Source organism: Xiphophorus hellerii, chromosome 24 (assembly GCF_003331165.1).
Source record: "Xiphophorus hellerii strain 12219 chromosome 24, Xiphophorus_hellerii-4.1, whole genome shotgun sequence".
NCBI lineage: Eukaryota > Metazoa > Chordata > Actinopteri > Cyprinodontiformes > Poeciliidae > Xiphophorus > Xiphophorus hellerii.
The window spans coordinates 11,247,139-11,269,592 of NC_045695.1; the positions used below are offsets into that span (position 1 = coordinate 11,247,139).

The 22,454-nt window shown below is 42.9% G+C and overlaps 2 protein-coding genes across 10 annotated transcripts in view; both read left to right on the forward strand.

Moving 5' to 3' along the window:
* Positions 1-18,279, forward strand: part of r3hdm1 (R3H domain containing 1) — a 41,815-nt gene extending 23,536 nt beyond the window's left edge. For 5 of the 9 annotated variants that reach the window (XM_032556032.1, XM_032556033.1, XM_032556031.1 and 2 more), the window contains 21 exons: positions 124-202; positions 1,202-1,261; positions 2,109-2,249; positions 2,459-2,567; positions 2,729-2,824; positions 3,772-3,797; positions 3,877-3,930; positions 4,012-4,244; positions 5,479-5,751; positions 6,047-6,177; positions 6,288-6,413; positions 7,900-8,232; positions 8,317-8,452; positions 11,519-11,676; positions 11,806-11,939; positions 13,278-13,381; positions 15,172-15,353; positions 15,859-16,000; positions 16,079-16,176; positions 16,270-16,387; positions 17,276-18,279. In XM_032556032.1, the coding sequence (XP_032411923.1) occupies positions 124-202; positions 1,202-1,261; positions 2,109-2,249; positions 2,459-2,567; positions 2,729-2,824; positions 3,772-3,797; positions 3,877-3,930; positions 4,012-4,244; positions 5,479-5,751; positions 6,047-6,177; positions 6,288-6,413; positions 7,900-8,232; positions 8,317-8,452; positions 11,519-11,676; positions 11,806-11,939; positions 13,278-13,381; positions 15,172-15,353; positions 15,859-16,000; positions 16,079-16,176; positions 16,270-16,387; positions 17,276-17,571 (3,029 nt within the window). In that variant the 3' untranslated portion in view covers positions 17,572-18,279. Of the gene's footprint in view, positions 1-123; positions 203-1,201; positions 1,262-2,108; positions 2,250-2,458; positions 2,568-2,728; positions 2,825-3,771; positions 3,798-3,876; positions 3,931-4,011; positions 4,245-5,478; positions 5,752-6,046; positions 6,178-6,287; positions 6,414-7,899; positions 8,233-8,316; positions 8,453-11,518; positions 11,677-11,805; positions 11,940-13,277; positions 13,382-15,171; positions 15,354-15,858; positions 16,001-16,078; positions 16,177-16,269; positions 16,388-17,275 lie in introns of those variants that run through there. The other 4 variants (XM_032556038.1, XM_032556034.1, XR_004338200.1 and 1 more) reach the window with 4 other exon arrangements.
* Positions 18,280-18,417: 138 nt separating this feature from the next.
* On the forward strand, positions 18,418-21,696 carry LOC116715586 (uncharacterized). The gene is made up of 3 exons (XM_032556050.1): positions 18,418-18,867; positions 20,001-20,095; positions 20,203-21,696. The coding sequence occupies exons 1-3, from the start codon at positions 18,669-18,671 to the stop codon at positions 21,376-21,378; spliced, it is 1,470 nt and encodes a 489-aa protein (XP_032411941.1). The 5' UTR covers positions 18,418-18,668; the 3' UTR covers positions 21,379-21,696.
* Positions 21,697-22,454: the final 758 nt, after the last annotated feature.

The following is a 22,454-nucleotide window of genomic DNA, read 5'->3' on the forward strand; positions in this document are numbered from 1 at the left end:
CTGAAAAGTTTTTGCCCTGGAGTTAATCCCGTTTTAGCCAAAGATGTCTCATTAGTAGTGGAAGTTAACACTTACTAGAAACTAATTTAGAGAAATGATGTACGTTGTGTCCTTTCTGGTTAGATTCGAGTCAGGACTACACTGACTCCACCGGCATAGACCTCCATGAGTTCCTCGTCAACACGCTGAAGAGCAACCCCAGGTAAGAAGCGGCAACATCTCTTCCCCCCCCCATTAAGGAGTTCATCTGTAGTGTCTAATGATCCGCTTACAGAAGCATTTAAAATCCTAATTGTCTGCAGTGAAGTCAATTCACTTTGCTTCGATTGCACCAGTGAGTGAATTCCCCTTGGCTATAACTTAATGTTCCTCTTCTTACGTTTAACAAAGCATCATGGGAGTCATAAATCCAACCGGAGTCCATTTTAGAGGAAACTTTGTAGCCCAGAAGTTCAACATGGGAATTTATTAATTAAGAAATTTCAGATTTTAGGCAGATTCGTGACAATTTAGAGCTGATAGCATAGAAGCTAATATTTTTCTTTAGGAATTGATGTGTCGAAAATTATATTTAAAAAAGCCTGGACTGGATCATAAATTCATTTAAGCTAAATAATGCTTTTTTTATGTTTTAGATTGAATTAGATCACATTTTATTTTTGGGTAGCAGAGTTGAAGGGGCTGAATTAAAATGTAGGTAATGCCCACAAATGTATGTAATGGTCTGGTGGTTTCTATTGTGATTATTTTAACACTTGTGTTTGTCTGTTAGATAAAATGCCTGAAAAATGTAAAAGGGTTGAAGATATTATGGATTCTTGTGCAAAGCAAATATTTAAATTGAATTGAAAATTATGCATTTCATTGTAATTTCAAAATGGTAAAACTGGAAATTGTACTATACTGAATTTCCAAACGTTAATATTGAATTGGGATTTACTTGGATTAAATTCAAAGACGTGTTATAAAAGTCAATTCCAAATTGTGCAACATTTAGTTAGTATTTAATTTATTTATTATAGATGCACTTTAAATGTTGGACTGAATGTTTTTAGTGTTTATCTTTTGTTCAAATTAGTTGTATAAACTCAATAATTTTGACTGGCATAGATGGATTATTATATAACATTTTCTGTGCTGTTTCTACTTGTTTAGCAAGGATTGAACGTTTACATAATGCATCATATCCTCTTCCTCTCAGGGATCGAATCATGCTGCTGAAGTTGGAACAGGACATCTTGGATTTCATCAGCAATAATGAGTGAGATTTAACTTATTTTTTTTATTATTTAGTTTATTTAACAACAAATGCACTGAACAGGCTTTTCCAGGCTGACTCAGCAGGAGTCCTTTGATAGATTTTTCTCTTAAGACTAAAACACAAAAGAGGGAAAAAAAGCTGCAGGTTCTTTGATGGAGGTGGAAGTTTTGAATCCATCAGAAAATCAAGAAAGTACATCATCTCCCTGACCTTAATCTGGGTTTTATTCAACTCAGAAAAGTTCCAGCTGTTTATTTTTAGTCTATAAATACATCAATAGAGGGACTTCCTAATTCAGTTCAGTTTATCACACCATTTCAGAACAAAATAAGTCACCTCAAGGCATTTTCACACACACAAAAAAACCATGTTTATGTAAAAATGTGCAAATTCTGGCCAATTGATTGGTCAGTGTTTATCTTTTTTTTTAAATCTTTTAGCTGCTAATTTAATTTGCTTCATTGCACCGATTAATCAACCGATTTGTCACCTAATCATCTCACATGAATATATGTCCTGTTAATCCAAACTACAATTATCACAGCATTTCTGCTCGCCTGGCAGAAAATATGATGCAGCAATTTGTTAAATCTTTGTTTTTTGGAGTAAATAAGATGGTTGTTTGGTTCCATTTTCATTACTAAGCTAAAAACCGATTGGCTGTCGAGCTTAAAGAGATACATTCTGGACCTCAAACCTGAATCTGAACGTTGGGAGAAAAATTGGAAAACTAGTCTTCCATCAGTTGCTGCCACGATTATTTTGAATGTTTCCAAAACCTGTAAGCTTCCCGTCGTATCTTTTCTGTAACATTAACCTCTGCGTGTTTTCCCGTTTTTGCTTGTAGAAGCCAGAAGAGAAAGTTCCCCCCCATGACGTCTTACCACCGGATGCTGTTGCATCGCGTAGCCGCCTACTTCGGCATGGATCACAACGTGGACCCCAGCGGAAAGTCAGTGGTGATCAACAAAACCATCAACACTAGAATGTAAGCTGTTTTTTTTTTGTTTTTTTTATTATTTCCTACTTGACGTTATGTTGGTAATGCACCACTTTTAGGCGGTTCTAGTTCGTTTTCTTTTCCCAACCAGCTGGCGGAGAACTTCCTCCTCTGCTGCTGGGTTAGCATATGTAGCCGTCAGCATCTGTAATAAATTAAGCTGCCACTAAAACTCCTGTGAATTCACCCGCCAACAGACCCGATCAGAAATTCTCGGAGCACATCAAGGATGACAGGGCGGACGATTTTCAGAAACGCTACATTCTCAAACGAGACAACGCCAGCTTTGATCGCGAAGACAGCACGGTAGGCTTTCTTTTTTCTTTTTAATATGTATATATATATTTTTTTTTTTCTTCTTCACCAAGCTGTCACTTTCATTTCTGACATGTTGGGGAAGAGTGGGACAATCTGGCATCTGTGACTGCTAAAGAATCTGCGCGCGCGTGCGTGTGTGTCCTTGCCAGATCCGAATGCGTTTGAAAGCTGACAAGAGGAGCAAATCGATGGAGGAGAGGGAGGAGGAGTACCAGCGAGCCAGAGAAAGGATTTTTGCACATGATGTGAGAGCTGTTGGTGTAGGCGGGTGGAGAGTGAAGGGGTGGGGGGGTGTGCATGTTTCACAAATCTTTGTGTCATATCTATTCATGTGCAAATTCAGTGGATTTCTTGCCACCAATTACCATCGCTGCCTTTATGGATTTATACACAAAGATGTTCTGATTTGGACTAAGGCTGAAACGATTAATCGTGATGCATCTATTATTGAAAAAATCGTCAACTAATTTAGTAATCAATTAATCGTTAGCTGGAGTATGCAGTCTCTCAAAACAGCAATATACTGAAAACAACATTCAGTAAGTAATTAAGCAAAAACTGTTCCAAAAATATGTATATTTTGTGTTTAAGATTTAAAAAAAACAACTTTCCATGTAAATATGTGCTATCCAGAACTCTTTAAGTGGCATTTTAAGCTTCACCAGGCTTAAATTCCTCATTAAAAATGAAATAGATGCACCCTTTGCTACAAATGATCAAGTGTCCACTAAAGGAATCATGTTATTGAATTTTAGGCAATAAAATGTTTGTTTATTGCGTCTTTTAATGCATTATTAGTTGCAGGTATTTTAGTAATCGTTTAATTACTTTAATTACATTCTAATGCAAATCAATTGTTTCCTCCTTTTTTTGCAGTAACATAGCATTACTTTAGTAAATTTGTCCCAGGTCAGGCTCACAGATATTTTCATCTTAAATGCAAAATCTTTATATTTTTTATACAGTTTTTGTTTCATATCTGCACTGAGTTTACGGTTCTTTCAACAAATGGTCTTTTAGAGAGTCTATACTTCGGTTTACAATTAATCAATTAAAAATTAGGTGACAATTATTTTAATAATCGATTAATAGTTTCAACCCTAGGGCTCAGAAGCCACATTTATAGATTTATAGAACTGATAGTATTGATTGGTACGTTAATATGTGCTTAAATGTTTCCTGTCACTCACAGGGAGAACACTTCCTACTAGATAGAAGGTAATCTCCATCCTGAAATGATTTTGATTCGTTTTCTCAGTTTTTACAACCGGAGTCACGTTGGAACGTTGTTTTTCAGCGCACAGGAGGAACACGCGTTGCTGAGCACTCAACAAAGGCGCCAAATGTTCAGGTTAGGTCCAGAAGCTTTGTCCTACCAAAAATAAATATATATTAATGTATTGTTTCTGAAGTTACTCCGCTCTGCTTCCAGGTTACGAGCCGGCCATTCAGGCGCCAGCCGCCAGAGCAGCTCCGAGACGGAGACGCTGCCGCGGCACGGTGAGCCGCGGCCATGGAGCAGCACGGACAGCTCGGACAGCTCCAACCGGCTCGCCCCGCGGCCCGCCATCACCAAGGCCAGCAGCTTTAGCGGCATCTCACCGGGCCTGGTGAGAGGAGACAGCACGGCCAGCAGCAAGAGCACCGGCAAGCTTTCCAAAACAGGCAAGGGAAACAGAGGCAGCGTCCTCAGGACATCCTAAATCCGAGAAATTTCTCAAACTAGAGGTAGATTTATTCACAGTAAAAAAGAAATAGGACAGCAGAGATCATATCAGAACAAATGTTTGTTTCTGCTGCTGTTGTCAAAACCCGTTCCCACTTCAACCTGGTGGTAGGAAAGACTGAGGGGGAAAAGTGTCACAGCAGCAGAATAAAACGCTAACCGTGACGATTTGCTGCATTATTTACAAGTGGAAGCATGTTGGAGAGATAAATTTAAGGCAGCAAGTGCTTACCCCTACAGTATGATCCATCTGTAACTTTATTGGCTTAGAGCAGACGCTCTGCATCGTGAGCTTATTTAGTTATCACAGATTTTGGCCTCTGCTCTCCCTGACATCATTTCTGTTGATTTCTTATTTTTGCTGAAAGCTTTTTTTTGTTGTTGTTGTTGTTGCTGGAAGTTGTTTATGAAGCAACTGGACTCGCTCACATCCTGGGAGGGAAATTAAAGCAGACACCTCACCTCTGTTCTGACCGCAGCAGCTGTCGCCTTAGCTTAAAGTCTCAGTTTCCGATATTTATCGGGAAAACGGGAAGTTAACGTCATGTTCGGTGTGTTGTTTAATGCAACAGATTAATATGAAGCAGAGTGTTGCTGCTCAAGTCAACTACACATGCCAAATTATATTAATGAATCCCTCAAATTTTTATAATTATATAAATTCAAGCAAAATCAACATCATTTTTTGTGCTCATCCATAGAGTTTATTGCAAATTGTCTGCAGAAATGGTAAAAAAAACATTGGGTTTAAGTGATGCTGACTCCCACTTGCAGGTGGCAGTATTTCTTACTTTTGAAAATTTTCCTAAATTAGCAGCACAAAATTTATATTTTAGAAACAATCGCGAAATCCAGGAGGGACTGATGAATGTAAGAATAAATACTTAATAACAGTTGAATTGGTTTTATCTCTACATTCTGCCATAACATTAAGAACATTGATGATGTTGATATGACGCAAAATGAAAATGAGTTTGACACGCCTGATCTAGCACATAAAATCCTAAAAACAATCTATGACTTAAACCATTAAAGCTTATTATAGAAAAAGATTCATCATGGATCATCAGCAGTCGCCTTAAGAAGTGAGGATGCATTATTAGCATCAGGCGTTCATTAGCAGCTAGCTAATGGTTTGGTCATTAGCTGATTGTTTTTAATTCCCCTCCTCAGGTTCTGAATCCTGCAGCAGCGTCGGCTCCTCGTCCAGCTCTCTCTCTCGCCCCCACCTGTCCCTCCAAATCCCCGCCGCCTCGCGCTCCGTCGTCCCCGGCAACCCCCTGCCCCTCCGCGCCGTCGACACCAGAGTCCCTGGACATCCCGAGGCGTCGAAGAGCGGCCCCTCCCAGCTGCTGGCGTCTGCCGGCGACGCGAGCGGCTACTACATGCTGCCGCTGGACGTGGCAGGGATTCCACCTGGCAGCATCCTGATCAACCCGCACACAGGTGAGGACAAGCGGCCCCGACCTCAGCGCGCGGTTTTGTAACTTCCAGTTTTCCTGATGTAAATTCATGACTCCCGGGGGCAGATTTCCAGCCTGGCCTGTGGCTGCACTCAGATTCTGTCAAATTAGTCGACAAAATTCACTCTGATCAGGACGCAGGAGCAGATGGCAGAGATCTGTGAATATGCATCACAGTTCTGAACTTTTCACCAGCAGCAGGCCGGGCTGGACCAGATCCGGCGTTCTGCAGCGCAATTTGTTTGGTCTGATTTATTTACGTGGATTCGTCTCAACAGGCAAGCCTTTCATGCACCCGGACGGCAGCGCTGTAGTTTATAACCCGCCTGCAGGCAGGATCCCACAGCAGGGGAAGACGCCGCTGCAGCCCAACCCTGTGCAGCAGCCGGCCAATCACATTCACTCACAGGTCGGTGGCGTTAGCTTCATTCCTTTCTTTATCGTTTTTCAGTTAAAATAACTAACTTACCGCTTCCTCCTTCGTCCACTTTGACATCCTGTCCCTCTGTTCGTCTTCAGCCAGTCTATCCTCCTCTTCAGCCGTCCTCTGAGCCTGTCCACAACCCAACAGTTTCTTATCCTCTTCATCCTCCTCTTCCTCCTTCTCAGTTCCTGCCCGTCTGTCCTAACCAACAATACACTGTGGTACAGAACTTCTTCTTCTTCTTCCTTCCATTTTTTAAAAATCCTATCCTTCCTGCTCCATCCCCTGTCAGACCTGGATCACGGAGAGTTGGTTTCACTCAGTTCACTTCCACTAGATATGAAAAAAACAAAAATAAATGCATAAAAGGGCGCGGAATTAAAATTCGGGTCAGGATTAGTTCGGCAGAAGAAGTGTTTCCAGCTCTGCTGTGACCCAGGTCTTCATTTTTTTATCTGTGCTTTTTGAAGCTGAAAGAATAAAGGAAACATGCAAATCCAGGTACAATCCAGCCAACTACCAACAAACTCCAGGTTGTTTGATTGATTTGTAGATAATAGACATTTCCCTGTATGTCTTAGGAAAACAATAAGTCAAGGATTATGAATTAAAATGAAAAATGAAGGCTGATTTTCTAATAAAAACTTTATTTTAAATAAATATTCCCTAGTGGCAGGGCTGGATTTAAAAGGATGTGGGTTCCTGGGCTGGAAACCATTTTGGTGCCCTTTTCACATAATACAAATTCTGTAACTTATGCAAATTACAGCATGAACTGATACCAACTGATGATACTATGTTTAATAATAAATATTGTTTACATTCCTAAAAATCCCAAAATGTTATTGCAACTTTTCTGAAATGACCCTGTGACTCAAAAACATTAAAAAAATGTGGACACCCCCAAAACATTGATGCTCTGGGCTGCTGCCAATAAGTCCAGCTGTAGTGAAATCCATTTATTTTTAAAAGGTAATTTCAGTGTGAAGTTATGCTACCTGAATAAAAGCTGAATGTATTTTAAGACGCCGTTGCTTGGGGGCGCCACCGATGTGTGAAGGTGCATCTGGCCGGATCTCCTCTCCACATATGTGGATCATGAATCCACTTAACCTCATTTCTGACCTGGTTTTAGCGAAAGCCGTGCCTCTGTGGCTAATTATGCCGGTGGAAACTTCCATTAATATTTAATTCATCACCAGATGTTGGCTCTGAATAATCCATGACTGAAAACATGACTTTTCCAACAACATGTCAGAAGTGACCTGGACTTGGTTGCTGTGGCGATATGGATCAGGGACAAATGTAATCTTTTAGGCTTAATTTATCAGTTTGTTGCCTAAATAAAGAGTCATTCTTCTAAAGCTGAAATGAATAATCATGATTAATTGATTAGTTAAATAATCATTAACTAATTTAGTAATTGATTAATCATCTGGAAGTGTACAGACTCATTAAAGAAAGGCTATTTGCTAAAGGAACAACAAAATTGAAGCACTAATTAAGCAAAAACTGTATAATATATATATATACATTTTGCTTTTAAGATAAAATCCTTGTTGTCTGAAAATATAGTTTAGCCAAAACTAGTTTTAGTTTCACCTGGTTAAGATTCAGTAAAGGAATGCTGTTATTACCTTAAATATTTTCCTTATTTGATAGAATAATCAATTTTCTAAGGCCTCTAACGCGACATCATCTCTGCAGCCTGACGTCCTGAGTGCCCAGTTTGGTCACATGACGCTGTCGCAGCAGCCATCGAGCGATGGCGCCGGCGTGTCTTCTCCAGACGGCCGCCACTTCCCGTTGCCCTACACCCACCCGTCGGCCGTGGTGCTGCAGGGAGCTCCACCGCCGCAGGTCAGCGGCTACATGGTGGCAGGACCATTAGGGGGCCACCCCGGAGTGCTGCAAGGTCAGCACGTCCCGACGGCACTGGCGCCCAACCACTCGTACTCCAACGCGGGCCCCGCCCCTTTTCCCACGCTAAATCAGCCCCTCCTCCAGCAACACGCCTACATCCAGCAGCCGGTGCAACAGGTGGGGCGTTTTGGTTCATTTCTTCTTCTTCTTCTTCTTCTGTGGTGAAATGAGTTGAAGTTGTCTTTTATGGGTCTCTGGCAGATGTCCACGTGTTACTGCTCACCAGCTCACCACCCTCAGTGTTCCAACCAGCAGCAGCCGCCGCCGCAGTATCGACCTCCGCTCAACCCACTGACCTATAACTGCCCTCAGAGCCAAAACCTGCCCCAGCAGCAAGGTAGAGCCAGTTCCACATGTTTTCACCACTCCTTTTACATTTTACCAAATTCAAACTCCACACTGCAACGTTACTTTGGGGTTTTTATGTGATGGATCAACACAAAATAGTGCATCTCTATTTATACACATTCTTCTTTTAAAAGTAATTCTACCTCAGTCAGACTGAATGGAGACGAACTGCGAACATCAGTTTTCAAAGCTTGCCACGGATTCCTGATGAGATTTACAGCAGGTGCTTGGAATCCTTGAAGATGCTTGAACTTCAATTAGGTGTTTTCAAGGTTTGGAAAGTGCTTGATTTCTGTATAAAGTAAACTGTGCAGTTTTGTAATAAAGTGCAATCTTCAGTTGGAAACAGACTTTTCAGACACCATTTTTTTTCTCGCTGTCTGAAGTTGAATCAGACTGAGCTGTTCTTGTTTTAGGTTACTTATAATCACCTAAATTATTTCAATTTACTAAATACTAAACATCTTATTTGTTTTTTAACATTAGATAACATTTATTTTTTGTTTAATCAGTGTTTTGTTTAGGGTTTGTGTTAGAGAAACATTTCAAAACATACAATGTTATATTATAGTTTGCTGCAGAATGTAGAATAATATCTCAAGACATTATTAATAACAGTAATACATTTTTATTTTAGTGTGTGCTGGAAAAGTTTGAAAACTTGCCTTAAAAATTCTATAATTTTACTGAGGGATAAGGGTATCAACCCTGAATTTAGGCCTGTACTTTGACTAGGCCACCTCAGTCTGATGTCCTCCCGTATTTTGCTCCAACCAGCTTCCCTGCAGCACGATGCTGAATGTTTGCAGCTCCTCCACATCACAGTCCTGCACTACTTTCTCCTCTGTCACAAAAAATCCCAACATGTTAAAGTTGGTGGTTGAGATTTGAAAAAGTATTCCCAGTATAAATCCCTTTTTTAAGGTTTTTCTCCCCTCCCTCCCAGGTGCACAGACTTCTAAAAATGATCTCTTTGATTTCACACCGGGGTTTCAGGATGAGACCAAAGCTCCAAATTGTTCAAACACGGCTTTGAATTAGTGTCGCAGATCTGAAGACGAATCAAAGGAGGTTTTGATGAATAAGAATCGCCGTCTCCTTTGCTTCACGCTGCTAGGAGAAAAAGCTGAGCTTCGTCCGCTCAGGAGACCTGAACCGCGCTCCGTTCCTTCACAGCAGCGCCGCTGTCCAACAGCTCCGCTGAAGGACAAACATTACTCGCTTTTTCTTCTTCTTCTGTTTGTTTTTTACAGCTTCACATGCATCCCCACCGGTTTATTCCCCTCCTGCTTCTTTTTTCTTCTTTCTTCACCACAGGAGTTTGGATTGTTAGCTCCCATTTTGCCTTTCTCTCACGCTGCTGCACATATGTCTCTGTAAGTGGCTGCGGCACTATTCTGTCATCTGCAAGGGGCCGCAAATATGGCTTCCCTGCTGGGGAGTCGGGGAATAGGCAGCGGACAAATGAAACTGACCTACAAAGGCGAATACAGCAATTATTTTTCACGGAGGCAGTGGAATGATTTATTTTTTTTAAACATGCACACAGGAGGCACCTTTTTGCTCTGTTTTTGCATTAATTAAAGAGGAAACGAACATATAAGCGTAAAGGTTGAACAGGAGGTTGAACGCGTGAAACATGGAGAATTCTCAGGCGGTTTGGCCGTTGCCTTTGGCGCTTAATTGCATCAGTCAGTCACCAGCTCTGTGACTTCCGTCACGGTCATTTCCTGCAGCACGTTTGTCTCATTTTTAGACTTCTCTCTGAGGTGAAGGCGCAGGTTAGCGTTTCTCTAGCTGAAGCCGGTTCAGTCAAAGTAAAAGATTTGTTGTTCCTCGCTCCTCAAACAAAAGGCAAGACGGCTGGAGACCTGGGAGGCGGGATGCGGGGCCGGGACGCTGTCTGAGAGGCCTCTATGAATCTCACAGTGAACCGGTCTCTTTTTCAGCCCCTCGCAGCTCGCTTTCACCAAGCCTCGTTACCTCCACGACATCAGTCAAGAAAAGGACTCTCTTTGACTGATTTTAGCTGCTCATTGCCTCTGTTTTTATGAATATATATATATTTTAAAAAAGGGCAGAAAGCAGCCCTCATCTGCTGCCTGCTGGATCGTAATAATGCGAGGTGCGTTTCATACGACGGTCATTTCATGCTCGGTTTGGGGAAGTGAAGGTGGATAAAAATAGTCCTGGCCGCCCGGCTCCTTGCGCAGCTCTTTCATTGTCTAGCTGTACTTTTCTCCCAGAGCGCCAGCCTCATAAAGACACCTTCACAAAAGGACGCCCTCCCCTTTTGTCACCTGGGTTACGCTGTATGTAGGACACAGGGGGAAAGTAGTAATTCTAAACGCCTTTTATTTTTTTTTTTCTTTTAGTCACCTTGACATTTAAGTGTCTCTATGACTTTGCAGCATCTTTGTGCAATCCGCTCTAAATAGGTTTTGTTGAAATGAGGCGTGTGGTTGAAGTGAAGAGTTTTCTTTCTTTCTTTTCTTTTTTTTTTTTATTCCCTGTCGAGGATTGGCTCGATTACTCACTTCGCAGGCTCGAGCCACCCCCGGCTAAATCAAATATATCGACTTTCTGCAAACCTGTTCAGCAGAAACGGCTCCACTTCTCCTGTTGTTCTCACTCTCCAGTAACCTTAATGTTCCTTTGTTTGGGTTTTTATATGCTAATCTGTCTTAAAAGCCGAATATGTGGCCTTTTTGTGTTTGTATCTTGCTAAAAAGTCACTTTTTTCACTTTAAAACCACAAGCTTTAGTGACTTTAATGGGATATCTTCATATGGTGGTGGCAGCGTCATTCTCTTCCTGCTAGAGGCTGGAGAAGACTTCCAACAACTCTAAATGTACTGTATTTGTCATGTTGGAATGGCCTAATCAAAGTACGACATTCTCAACTAAAGTCCAGATCTGAATCTAATTGAGAATCAGATGGAAAAGTGGAACATTTTTAAAATGAAAATGTGAAAAAAATTCAGAGGAATGAATAGTTGTCTCAGGTTTTAGCGTTGTTGGGTCACAGCGTTTGTGTTTGTCGTTTCGCCATCAGTGCACCAAGCCATGATGCCAAACCAGGCGTCCAGCTACCAGACCGTAGTGGGCGTGCAGCCGACTCCCAGCCTCGCTCTCACTGGCAACCAGCAAAGCAATATGGCCAACCAGATGCAAGGCATGATGGTCCAGTATCCTCCAATGCAGTCTTATCAGGTACTTTGTTGATTAATTTCCCTTCTTCCTCTTTCATGTCACAAGACAGAAACTGAAGAGGGAGTCTGTCTAAATCGGTGTTTACTTTGAAGCAGTGGAGGTTGATTAGATTTTTTTAAATTTGTGCAGCAGGTTTCTGTTCCGCAGCAGACGTACCAGCAGCCAGTGTTTGTGTCCTGCCAGCCGGGACAGGGGGCGGTGGCTGTGTCTGGCATGCAGCCCTGCTACGGCCTGCTCCCCACCAACCAGCACACCACCATGAGGTATTACCAACAAAAACACCCGTAGATCGATGATCTAACAAGAAAATTAGCTTTAATGGCGTTGCGTTTTGTCTAAACATTTAATTTAAGTTTAAATTAGTAATAAAACTCACATTTATTGGTGTGTTTTTTATTTGCCTCCATGTGAATGTTCTCAATCCCCAAAAAGCAATTTAAAAGTGCTGAAAGGTGTTTTTTACACTCCTGAAAGAGTGTAAAAAAGTCTGAGTGAATCCCCAAAGCGCTTCAGAGCTATAAGGTCGTTTCTGTTCACAATGAGGGAGGAAAAAAACCACAATCCTCCTGGAGAACGGCGACTGTGGGTAGCTGGAAGAGCGTCAGCCGGTTCCTGCGAAAGCAAAACGCGTAATTAGTTTCTACCTCTGCGCTCCCAATCAATCACCAATCTGCGGGGACGACGGCGCGAGCTCGGCCGTGTTCGCAGTGGAACAAGGAGGTCACTTTCTCCCTCGCCGTCCCAGCTGTGAAAACGAGGCTGCGTTTGTAGGCCAGTCAGCAAGGAGATGATTTATGCAGCAGCAGCAGCAGCTCCGGTTCGACTCGCTTGTTTTCCCACGGGGGCCGACTGTCCACCTGCAGCCGGATTCCTCGCCAGCTGGAGACCAGTCCCTCCAGGCGGCTCGCTTGCTGAGCGGGGAGCCACTTTTTCCAGATGGAAAACTCAGTTGCATCGCTCAGCTCTCACACCTCCTGGAGACAAACCTTATGTTTAGGAATTTCTTTTTTTCCAGCCGCTGAAAGAACCAGCCGCTTGATCTACGCTTTGCTTCGTACGAAGGGATTGGCACGACAGAGAGCTGGGCCGTGCTAAGAAAACAAACTATTATTTGAGAATAAAGTCATAATTCATAAGTTATAACACAAGAATAAGGTCGAAATGATATGAGAATAAAGTCAATATTTTGACAATAAAGTACTATTATGACTTTATTCTCATATTTTGACATTGTTTATTCTCATAATTTTGTTTTAGTCTGGACTCTTGCTTATTGAGAAAAGATTGTTTCCTGTAGGTGTAAACTCAGTTGAAGTGTTAAACTTTATCAAAACGCTAACATTTTCCCGTGACGTACATAATTCTGCAGTTTGATGCTATGAATTACTGGTAATTTCCTGCACTTCCTCCACTGCCATTGCTTAAACAACAGGCTGACTACAGTTATAAAAAAGAGAATCCATTTCAATGGTAGAAGTCCCAAACCAAGCAGTGAAGACAGATTAGAATCAAGCTGAATTTGAGGCTAGGCTAGGTGTTAGCATTTTATTTTCTATTCTACTATGTAGCATCTCAGTATTCATTTCCGTCTTGTTTTCCAGCTCCACCGTGAGTTTCCTGCCCGCCCCGGTGATGGAGTCGCTCCAGTTTCCTCAGAGCTCGTCTCCCTGCGTCTCCCAGCAGCACCCGGGCCAGCAGTACGCAGGTAGCTGCGCCTTCAAACCCCTCGCCCTTTTATACAGTAGGATCACGAAGTGAAAGCGAGAATATGCTCATCTTCTGACACGAGCCACCCTGGAGATTCCCCATCTCTGTCAAAGCTTCCAACACTCTCCCCCCGCCTCTCCATTTCTTTGTGTCAATAACCTGCAAAATGCATTCCTGCACAGCCACCGGTCTGCATCCAGTAATGAAATAATCCTTCCTGGGCTGACTCTGGCTTTTGTTTGTGCTGCAACGCATAATTAGATTTCCTCTCTGGCGTTTTTAAAATGAAAAAGAGCGGCGTTAGTTTCTGAGAAACTGCGATCTGCAGGTGCACCTTCCTTCCTCCGCCGAAAAACGTCCTGCTGACATCAAGTCTCAGTGAAAAGCTGAGAGAGCAACAAATGTCTCGTCAGAGGGGGAAGTGAGACGCATAATGTGATGTAGCTGTTAAGAATTGGTTTCAATTAAAGCTTCAGAAATCTATTTGTTCCCATCAGGAAGAAATGATTCTTCAAAACGAGCCCAGCAGGAATATACACTAAACTTATGCAGCAGTTGTTGTTTTTTTAATTTAAAAAAAAGTACTTATTAAGTTATCCAGATTGAAATCAACATTATAATGAAGCAAGAAGAGATCTTTGATGGATGCATGCAAATTAAGTTTGAATTATGAAAATTTTTCTGCAATGTACATGTCATTGCACGTTTCTGCCACCAGGGGGAAGAGTTGGGTTCATCTGAAAATCCTGCGTTCTGGTTTATTATTTAGCTTCATTTTGTTTCTGAGCAATCATCATATTTAAGCAGCTGTTGATCTATGATTTCATAAAACCAAGAATTTGACAGACCGATTGAGTTTAATGACACTTGACGGATACAAAAACATGTTTTCTTTTATTATTTCTATTTTTTTTCATACATTAAAAACATATTTCCAAACAGTTACATTTTTCAAAATAGCGAGATAATCCAAAAAAACTTATGTAATATTTCTTAAAATAGCAAAACCATATACCCAGAATCTAATACAATGTACATTTTTACATTATTATTTTATTATACACCATATTTAATGTTATTAAAAAATATATTTTTGCATTCTATCTTGTTTTAACAACACATTACTGCCACCTTGTGGCATTTTTGTGTAATTGCAGTTTGTTTGACCCTAAACCGACAGCCTTTTAGTCACTCTTATTTAGAAAATTGCTTACACAGTAGCTTTCATTACAAAATAGCTCAAAATTAGCTTTAATGTTGTGTGTTTTTATGCATTTTCAGTCTTTTTTTGCCCAGGCTCCTCTCTGATGACCTTTATTATTCATGTCTGATTATTATGGAGGCTCAAAGGAGGGAGCCGTCTTTTCCAGCCCGTCAGTAATGAGGTCAGGCGAAGGTCTCGCTGCAGCCTCACCTGCAGCAAGACCAGTAAACACTTTTAATTGGCTGGGCTGCTCAGAATCGACAGATTACTATCCCACATATCCGTTGTCCTTGTTACTGTCAGAGGGAATAATTTCATAAATCAACGACGGGCAAAGTTTGCCAAACGGCTTCCACCCCGAGTGAGCCGAAGGTAAACAGACGTTAATTAAACCGTAATGTATGCAATCGTTTGATTTCATGGGCTGCATTAAAGTCTAATTAGATAATTGGAGCGTTTTAATTCTTGAATGGAAACTTTTTTTTTCTTATTTACTGATCAGGTGTGCATGAATAACGATCCGATGTGTGTTTCTGTTGATCCTGTCCGCCTAATGTGGCATCCGCTGATCTGTGTGCATCCAGGGTTGTTGCCAGCGGCGCCCGGCGGCGGCATGGTGATGCTGCAAATGGCCGCTCCTCCCTGCCAGCAGCCCCGGGCCCCGTCCCCCTGCCAGAGGAAGCAGCCCAGCCACAAACACTCCGACCAGCAGCAGCAGCGCGGCCGCAGGCCTGCAGACATCCCCCAGACTCCTGATAACACCCAGGTACAAACGCTGCACGAAAAAAAAATGTTCTTGAAGTTTTGACAACCTCCAATTCTGATTCTGCAGTTTTCCAACCATTCCCGATTAGCACGTTCGCGCAGCTTTGGGGACAAACCCCGCTGTACGTCTGCGAGTCGCGGCGGTGTCGAGAAAGCAATTTAAAAACTAATTTAGTCGGGTTGTGACAGTGATTTGAGAATTGTCGCCCTGAGCCAGACTTGGTCTCTCCCCGCTGCGGCAGGCGGGTTAAATGTCGCCGCAAATAGGCTGCGCAAATGAAGCCGGCGTCGCCGAAAACCTGAAAACGAGGAGAAAATAGTCCTTAGCGCCGGGGTGTAATGGTACATTAGTGGGACTAATGTGGATGAAATGGTACATTAAAGCAACCACTTGAACATCACAATGACTTTGGAGAAGTAGTTGGAGGAATAGTAGTTTGTTTTTTAATGAAAGTGTTTGTGTTTGTCTGCTTCCTGTTCCTGCGCCGCCGCCGGGTTGGCTGTAGAGCAGCCTGCCTTCGTCTCCGGCGCTCACCCCCTCGCCCTGCCAGCCGCCCCACATCAAGGCCCTCTCGTCAGGCCTCTCCCCCATCCCCGTCCTGTCCCACCACCCGCAGCTCCCTACAGCCTTCATCCACAGTGGACAAGGTCCAAATCGCTCCTTTCTGATCCACTTACACGATTTCTGCTCAGAATTCACCCAACGTGGGTTCCCCTCTCTTCCAGGTGAAGCACATTACTCTCTCTTGGGTCAGCCTCTGCAGTACAAACCCTCCATCAGGCCTCCGCTGCTGCACACTGCGCACATGGTAACCAAACACCAGGTAAAATAATCTGTTTACAAGGAGAAACTCCTTAAATCCGTTGTCGTTTTTTATTTCCAACGATTTTCTTTCTTCCTTTCTCCGCCCCTGCAGGGTCCTCTGGGAGTTTGGCGTAGCGGTCATGGAAGGAAGTCCAGCAGAAAGCCACTATCTTCAGACCTCAGTGTATGTAGAGAGGAGATTTCAGATGGAACAGCTTCATTTTTTTACAGTAAATTCATCTTTAATTGCAGGAAAACGTCTTTAAAATCCCTGCTGTTATGCACGGTGGAGGATGTGTGATGCTGTGACCCGGGAAAATGAATGTGTGTCATGAAAAACTTGATAAACTGAAATGATCACAAGTTCTCCACCGAACGGAAAAATGGGCAAAATTTCTCCTTTTGAAAGAGATTTTTAAACCAGAATTACAAATTAGAAATTAAAATTAAGAAAAACAACGCTCACTTCTGATTTCTTGGATTCGTACCAACATATTCTCATGAATTGGAATATTTTATTGAATAAGACGCATTTATTTTACTCCAGTAAAGGTGGGCTGTATATCTAACAGCATCTTTTAGCTGCTTCACACAAAAAATTCCCCAACAAGCAGCGTTTATTTCCTGACGGACGCCATCAGACCGATTAAAAACCAGCTGCTTTGATGCCAATTTAGCAGATTAAGTGAAAGTAGCATCACTTTTCTTGTTGTCAGATTATGCTTGCCGTGCTCCTCCGTTGTGGAAAAGCGTCTGTCGGTGGATGGATGTAAGCAGAATAAATTACAGACGAGGCAGAAATCACACCTGCCAGAGGAACCTGCAGCAACGGCAGTATTTGAAATGTGCTGATTTCAATCATTCAGCTGTATTATTATTGTTGAGGGGGTTTCTTTTGCTGAAATTTCTCCTGTCAACAAAAAAATTGTTTGATTTTTTTTTTTTTATTGTAAGAAGAATCAAAAACTTAGACTCTGTTTTCTCTGAAAATGTCAGCAGTTTATCGAAGCCTCAACGGTCCAGCTCTGATTTTCTCTTCATCCATGATGGTTGTTTTATTTACCAGCTCTGTGTGCGTGTGTGTGTGTGTGTGTGGGTGTGTGTGCGTGTGTCTGCAGTGAGCAGCAGTCAGATCCTGGAAATGACGCGTCCTCCGGCTGGGATCGGCTGCACAGACTCCCTCTGGAGGCTCTGTGAAGCGGCGGCGAATCGATCCAGCGGCTCGACGCGAGCGGCGGCGTTCCCGGTGGACATCCGGCCTCATCACACCTCGTCTTTGCCAAAAACAGAGAAAACAAAACGCGCCACCTTAAAAACTCTGGCACCGGATTCAAAGGGTGGGAGCGGCGTGACTCGGACAAGGCCGGCCCGACGCCGCTTGGGTCTTCGGTGCAACTTTAAGGCGCCAACATGAACCTCTGCTGCCTCAGTTCTGGACCGTCTCTCAGACACGATCCAAATCAAAGTATCAGATGTTTGACTTGTGAACATTCACATTTATTTTTGTTTGTTTTATAGCTTCTTCGTTTTTTCCTGGCAGACGGATTTGTACAGAGTTCAGCAAATCTGCCTTTCTGTTCTAAAACGTTTTAGAGGATTTATTTGCCAGCTGGTGTGCCGCTTGTGATAGCAGGTATAAGACTGACAGCACCGCCTAGACCAAGGCACACACACAACTGATTTGTTTTTGCCCACTTTTTTTTAAATAAAAGGATTGAATTTTGTTAAAGGTTACAGAACTAGCTTTTATCTTCAGTTGGTTACCTAACACTCTCCCCAGTAACATCTGTACAATGTAAAAACACTGAATAATAGAGACTACCTGAATTATTTAAAGAACCGTCAAACACAGTGAATGTTGCATTTGCACTGAAGTAATCAAAGTGAAAGATTTGATTTGTATCAAAGCCTGGGTTTTTTTTTATTTTCTTTTATGATCCTTCCTCCCATACCTGTTTGTTGCACTCGCCAGGCCACTTTGTTTTATATGATTAAATTAAAATTGTTTAAAAGCACAATTAAAATGCAAATCGAGTGCGTCACTCTTGACTTAATTTGTGAAACGGGAGTTTTTCGTACTTTTTTTCTGGCTTGTTTGACTTTAATAAATGTTTGCACCACACATATTGACACTTAAGTCAGGTTATTAAACCTTTTTTTTTCTCAGTGTGTGGTCAAAGACATAACAGTTTCCGTGTCTCTGCTTGGCAGCTTTATTTGGTTTTGCTGAGAAAAAGAACTAAATGAGCCGAACTACTGTTTAAACCTGTCCGTTCGGATTTGGGTAAACAGAGACACCTAGAGGACAAGTGGCGCTACTGCACCAGCATACAGTCAATCCGGCAAACGGAGCCACCTAGTGGACAGAGGATGTTCCTACAGCATCCCACTGTTTTCACTCGAGAGTGAAAATGAAACTGAACAGCTTCTTTAGTTGTGAGTGGTTATAGCAACGCAAAGCGTGGCTGGAGAAAAGGCGGTAAGAGCGGGCTGCGATGTTTTCTGGGCTCCATGGCTGCAGTCATGGCGGACAGCGGCAGGACGGTGGTCGTATCCGGTGTGCCCGCGGTGCTGGAGTTCAGCAGAATGGTCGACAAGTTGACCATCCACTTTCAGAGCCGCAGGATAAGTCACGGAGGGGACGTGGAAGTCGTGAAATACCCCACTAACATGGTCGGAGTAGCCTTCGTGACTTTTGACCAAGCTGAAGGTAAAGTAGTTGCTGTTTGTGGGGGGAAATTTTTACATGCACGCTGGGGGGGGGGGATTCTTAGAAGACTAGTTCTGTATTTTAATTATCACGTTGACCGCCTTCCCTCTGAAGTTCACACTTCACCCCGGAACTGTTAAAGGTATAAAATAAAAGGCTCCTCGTCTTCCTCAGGCGTCGAACGTCAGTATTGCCGCCATCTTCAAAAACTGCTCTCTTGTGATACTGAGGCTGTAACAGCTGCAGGATATTCTTCAGTATTAGGAAAGTGAAGAATGAGTTGTACAAACAGTTGGGGGGTTTATTTAGAGAGTGTTTCCCTGCCCAGAGCGGCAGTATGTGGGTGCTTTCTCTGAGTGGTATATCCTGAAAAAGCAAATATAAAACCCTTATTCTGTTTGTAGGAACGTTTAAAAATGCCTTAGGCTTGGATGGGCATGAAAAATGCGATATATTACCTAGACAGATGTGATCTAGACTAGTGCTTTGCTACTCTGGGCTTGTTGTCCTGCATGTTTTAGGTGCTGCACTAACCTGACTTAAATAAATGCTGTTTCTGCATCACTTCATGTGCTGAGGAGGTAGTGCAAACATCTGATGCAGGAGTGCTGGAGCAAGGTAACGTCTAAAAGGGAAGGAATAAGGTTGAAAACTTCTAGCCAAAGTATAATTCAGTTTATTTAGGTAGTGCCAATTCACAACAAGTCACTTAACCTGAAAAAAAGGTCAATTCAATCCAGAATACAGATATTCCAATTGACCCTAGTTATCAAGCAATGGAGTCAAATCCAGTTTATTATTCATAATGGTACACTCCTCAACAAGCATGTAATAACAGTGGAGAGAAAAACTCCCCTTTAGCAGGAAGAAATCTCCAGCAGGACCAGTTTGAGCATCCATCTGCCACAACCAACTGGGGATTTGAGAACACAGAGTATTCACACACATAAAGAATCAGGAGTACTTTCTTTGTTATAGAAAAGTAAGTCAGTGGTAGGGGTAGCTCCTTTAGTATCCAAGAGAGGAAAAAAGAAGACTTACAGTTATTGGGGGTGAGGGTTTGGTGGAGCCAGAATTCATGAAGCATCATGTATTTTTGGAGACTTTAACAGATTGGTTAAAACTCTCGGCAGATGCAAAGCGGGTGGTGAGAAAGGAGCAGCACATCATGATGGATGAGGAGTTTACTCAAGGCTACGCTCTCACTGTGTTTCCCTTCAGCACTGATGTGTGCATGGTTTGGTTTTACTTTGCATAAATTTAAAAATGAAAACCTATTTTATGTTTTATCCTCAGCACACGAGATTCTGATTCTGACGTGTTTTTCTGCCGCAGGTGTTTCTGTACGTGGCCGGAGCTACGGTGGACCTCTCAGTTTTCGGCAGAGATCAGGCCTCTCTGATCAAAAGTCTGCAATCAACTCACAGATCAATCCGCTTCCAAGCGTCGCCCCAGCAGAGGAAGGCCTCCATAGAGGGTCCCGTCTCTGCCGTCTGTGCCCTGAAAGAGGACCTCATCCGCAGGGCCAGCCATCTCAGACCCTCATCCCAAACCGCAGTCGGCAAACCCAGAGCTAGCTCTCCTCATCCTAGACTAGTATCCGAGAATAACCCAACAAGCTGCAGAAGCACAGAAGCTAATAGGGAAGCAGCAAACTCCAGCAGCTTATCAAAGTCACCTCACAGCACCGGAGAAGCAAGAGAAGTCCAAAGCCTGATCTCCAAAGCAGAAACTCCAAAAGCTTCCTTGAGGCAGAAAGTCTCTAATGAGAGTTTGGCTGGAGGGAGCTTCAGACAAGCGGTTGGGGAGGAAATAAGTACACAACTCGTCTCCTCATCAGGGCTCGCATGGTTCCCTATGGAGGAGACATTCACTAAACAACAAAGAGATTATAGGAGTCCACAACAACCCGGCAAGTCGGACAAAATCCCTGCCATCCAGAGCGGAGCTAATTATTGGAAGGATCCCGGCAGCCCGATGTGGAACAGTAAGTTCCCTCAGAATGACCTGAGAAAAGGTTCAACTCCCTCAACAAACAACGCAGGGGCTTCTGAAGCCATTTTGGTTGACTTGCACACATTCAGGTACATAGAAAAAATTCGCAAGACAGAGTTAGACAGGTGCTTGAAGGACGTTGACATGACTACCAAGGAAGTAGAAGGAACTGGAGTAATGCAAATATCGCTGAGTGAGAAACAACCCTCTGGGGCCTCATCAAGAACCCTCAAAGACGCTGTGGGAAACCTGGAGAATATGATCAGCTTTTGGCAGTCTCAACTGAGAGTTCACGTGATCTTGTACAACAAAGCAAAGTTTTTTGACGAGCAGAAACTGATTGAGATCTGCAACCATGTGAACTCCTGGTATAGTAACGTTCTTTATGTGTTGGAGAATTCCTGCATTAAAGTAATCGGCCCTTTAGCAAGCATGCTCCTGTTCAGTAAGGAGCTGGAGGACAGGATGGATAAATACACTCCTGTGAAGCCTATTATAGGCAAAAGCAGGAGATAAAATCACATATGAGACCACAAGGGGGAGCTGTTGGGCCTGACAAAACCTTTTCTTGCACTGAAATTAGCGCGTACATTTCTGTTTTTACAACAAATGTGCCCAAACAAAAAAAAGACTTTTGTTTTATTTAATTTTAGTTTTATGTAATCTGTTTTGCATAAATCATTGCTTTATTACAGTAGACAAACTTCTCATTAAAACCTAAAAGGTGACAGATGACATCCTGCCTGATGTAATCAGATCACTACGACTTCTTTCAATAAACTCATGTAGTATTTTGATTGGTCTGTCGCCATCAATAAAACACTGACATCTGCGGTTGTAATGTGATTAATTAAGAAATACATTGGGGTATGTAATCATCACTGGACAGCAGGGGGCAGTGTAACACACCACCACCCACATGGTGAACGACCCCCTTCTCTGTGGGTGCCACGGCTCAACCCAACCAAGCATTTTTTTTTTTTTTTTTTGGAGGCTGAGTTTTGGCAAGCAGGGTGCCGATTGGAAGACAAATGATGTCAGATGGATGTCCTATCATGCCCCCGTCTCTGCTTACACACACAGAGCACCGCAGCCCATCTGATGAGAGGGGACGCTCAGCAAAGCGATGTCGTGTTGAGGCTGCTTTCATTATTTCAGGGTGCTATTATTCAGATGGGTCCGCTCGGCAGCGGGGATAATTGATTCATTATGTTAAAATAAGCCACGCCGCCATAATGAACACACACAAACACGATCCCCCCAGACAGACTCACTCTGACCGGTTACCATAGGAACCCGAGAGGGGAGGCTGCAGATCTGCGTCGTTAAGGGATGCTCTTGAACACAATGGAGGCATCCATGAGGGCGGCAGAGTTACATCTCCAGGAGAAGAACCCTTCATCAAAGAGTTGAGCTGTCTCTCAGCTCCCAAACGTCTCTGGCGTCCCTTTGGAAGCACGGCTTGAACTATTTTTTTATTATCTGTTGGAGTAATACAGAGGGTCAACAAGGAGGAAGCGTTCGCCTCAAATGTCCTGACACTTGCTTTTCCCCCCTGTCTCCTCATTATGCACAGTGTAATTATCCTGCAC

Excerpts from the sequence above, each read along its gene's own strand:
- LOC116715586 (XM_032556050.1), top strand. The coding sequence starts at position 18,669 with ATGGCTGCAGTCATGGCGGACAGCGGCAGGACGGTGGTCGTATCCGGT. Across the intron at positions 18,868-20,000 it reads GACTTTTGACCAAGCTGAAG|ATGCAAAGCGGGTGGTGAGA; the intron begins GTAAAGTAGTTG and ends AACTCTCGGCAG. Across the intron at positions 20,096-20,202 it reads TGTTTCCCTTCAGCACTGAT|GTGTTTCTGTACGTGGCCGG; the intron begins GTGTGCATGGTT and ends TTTCTGCCGCAG.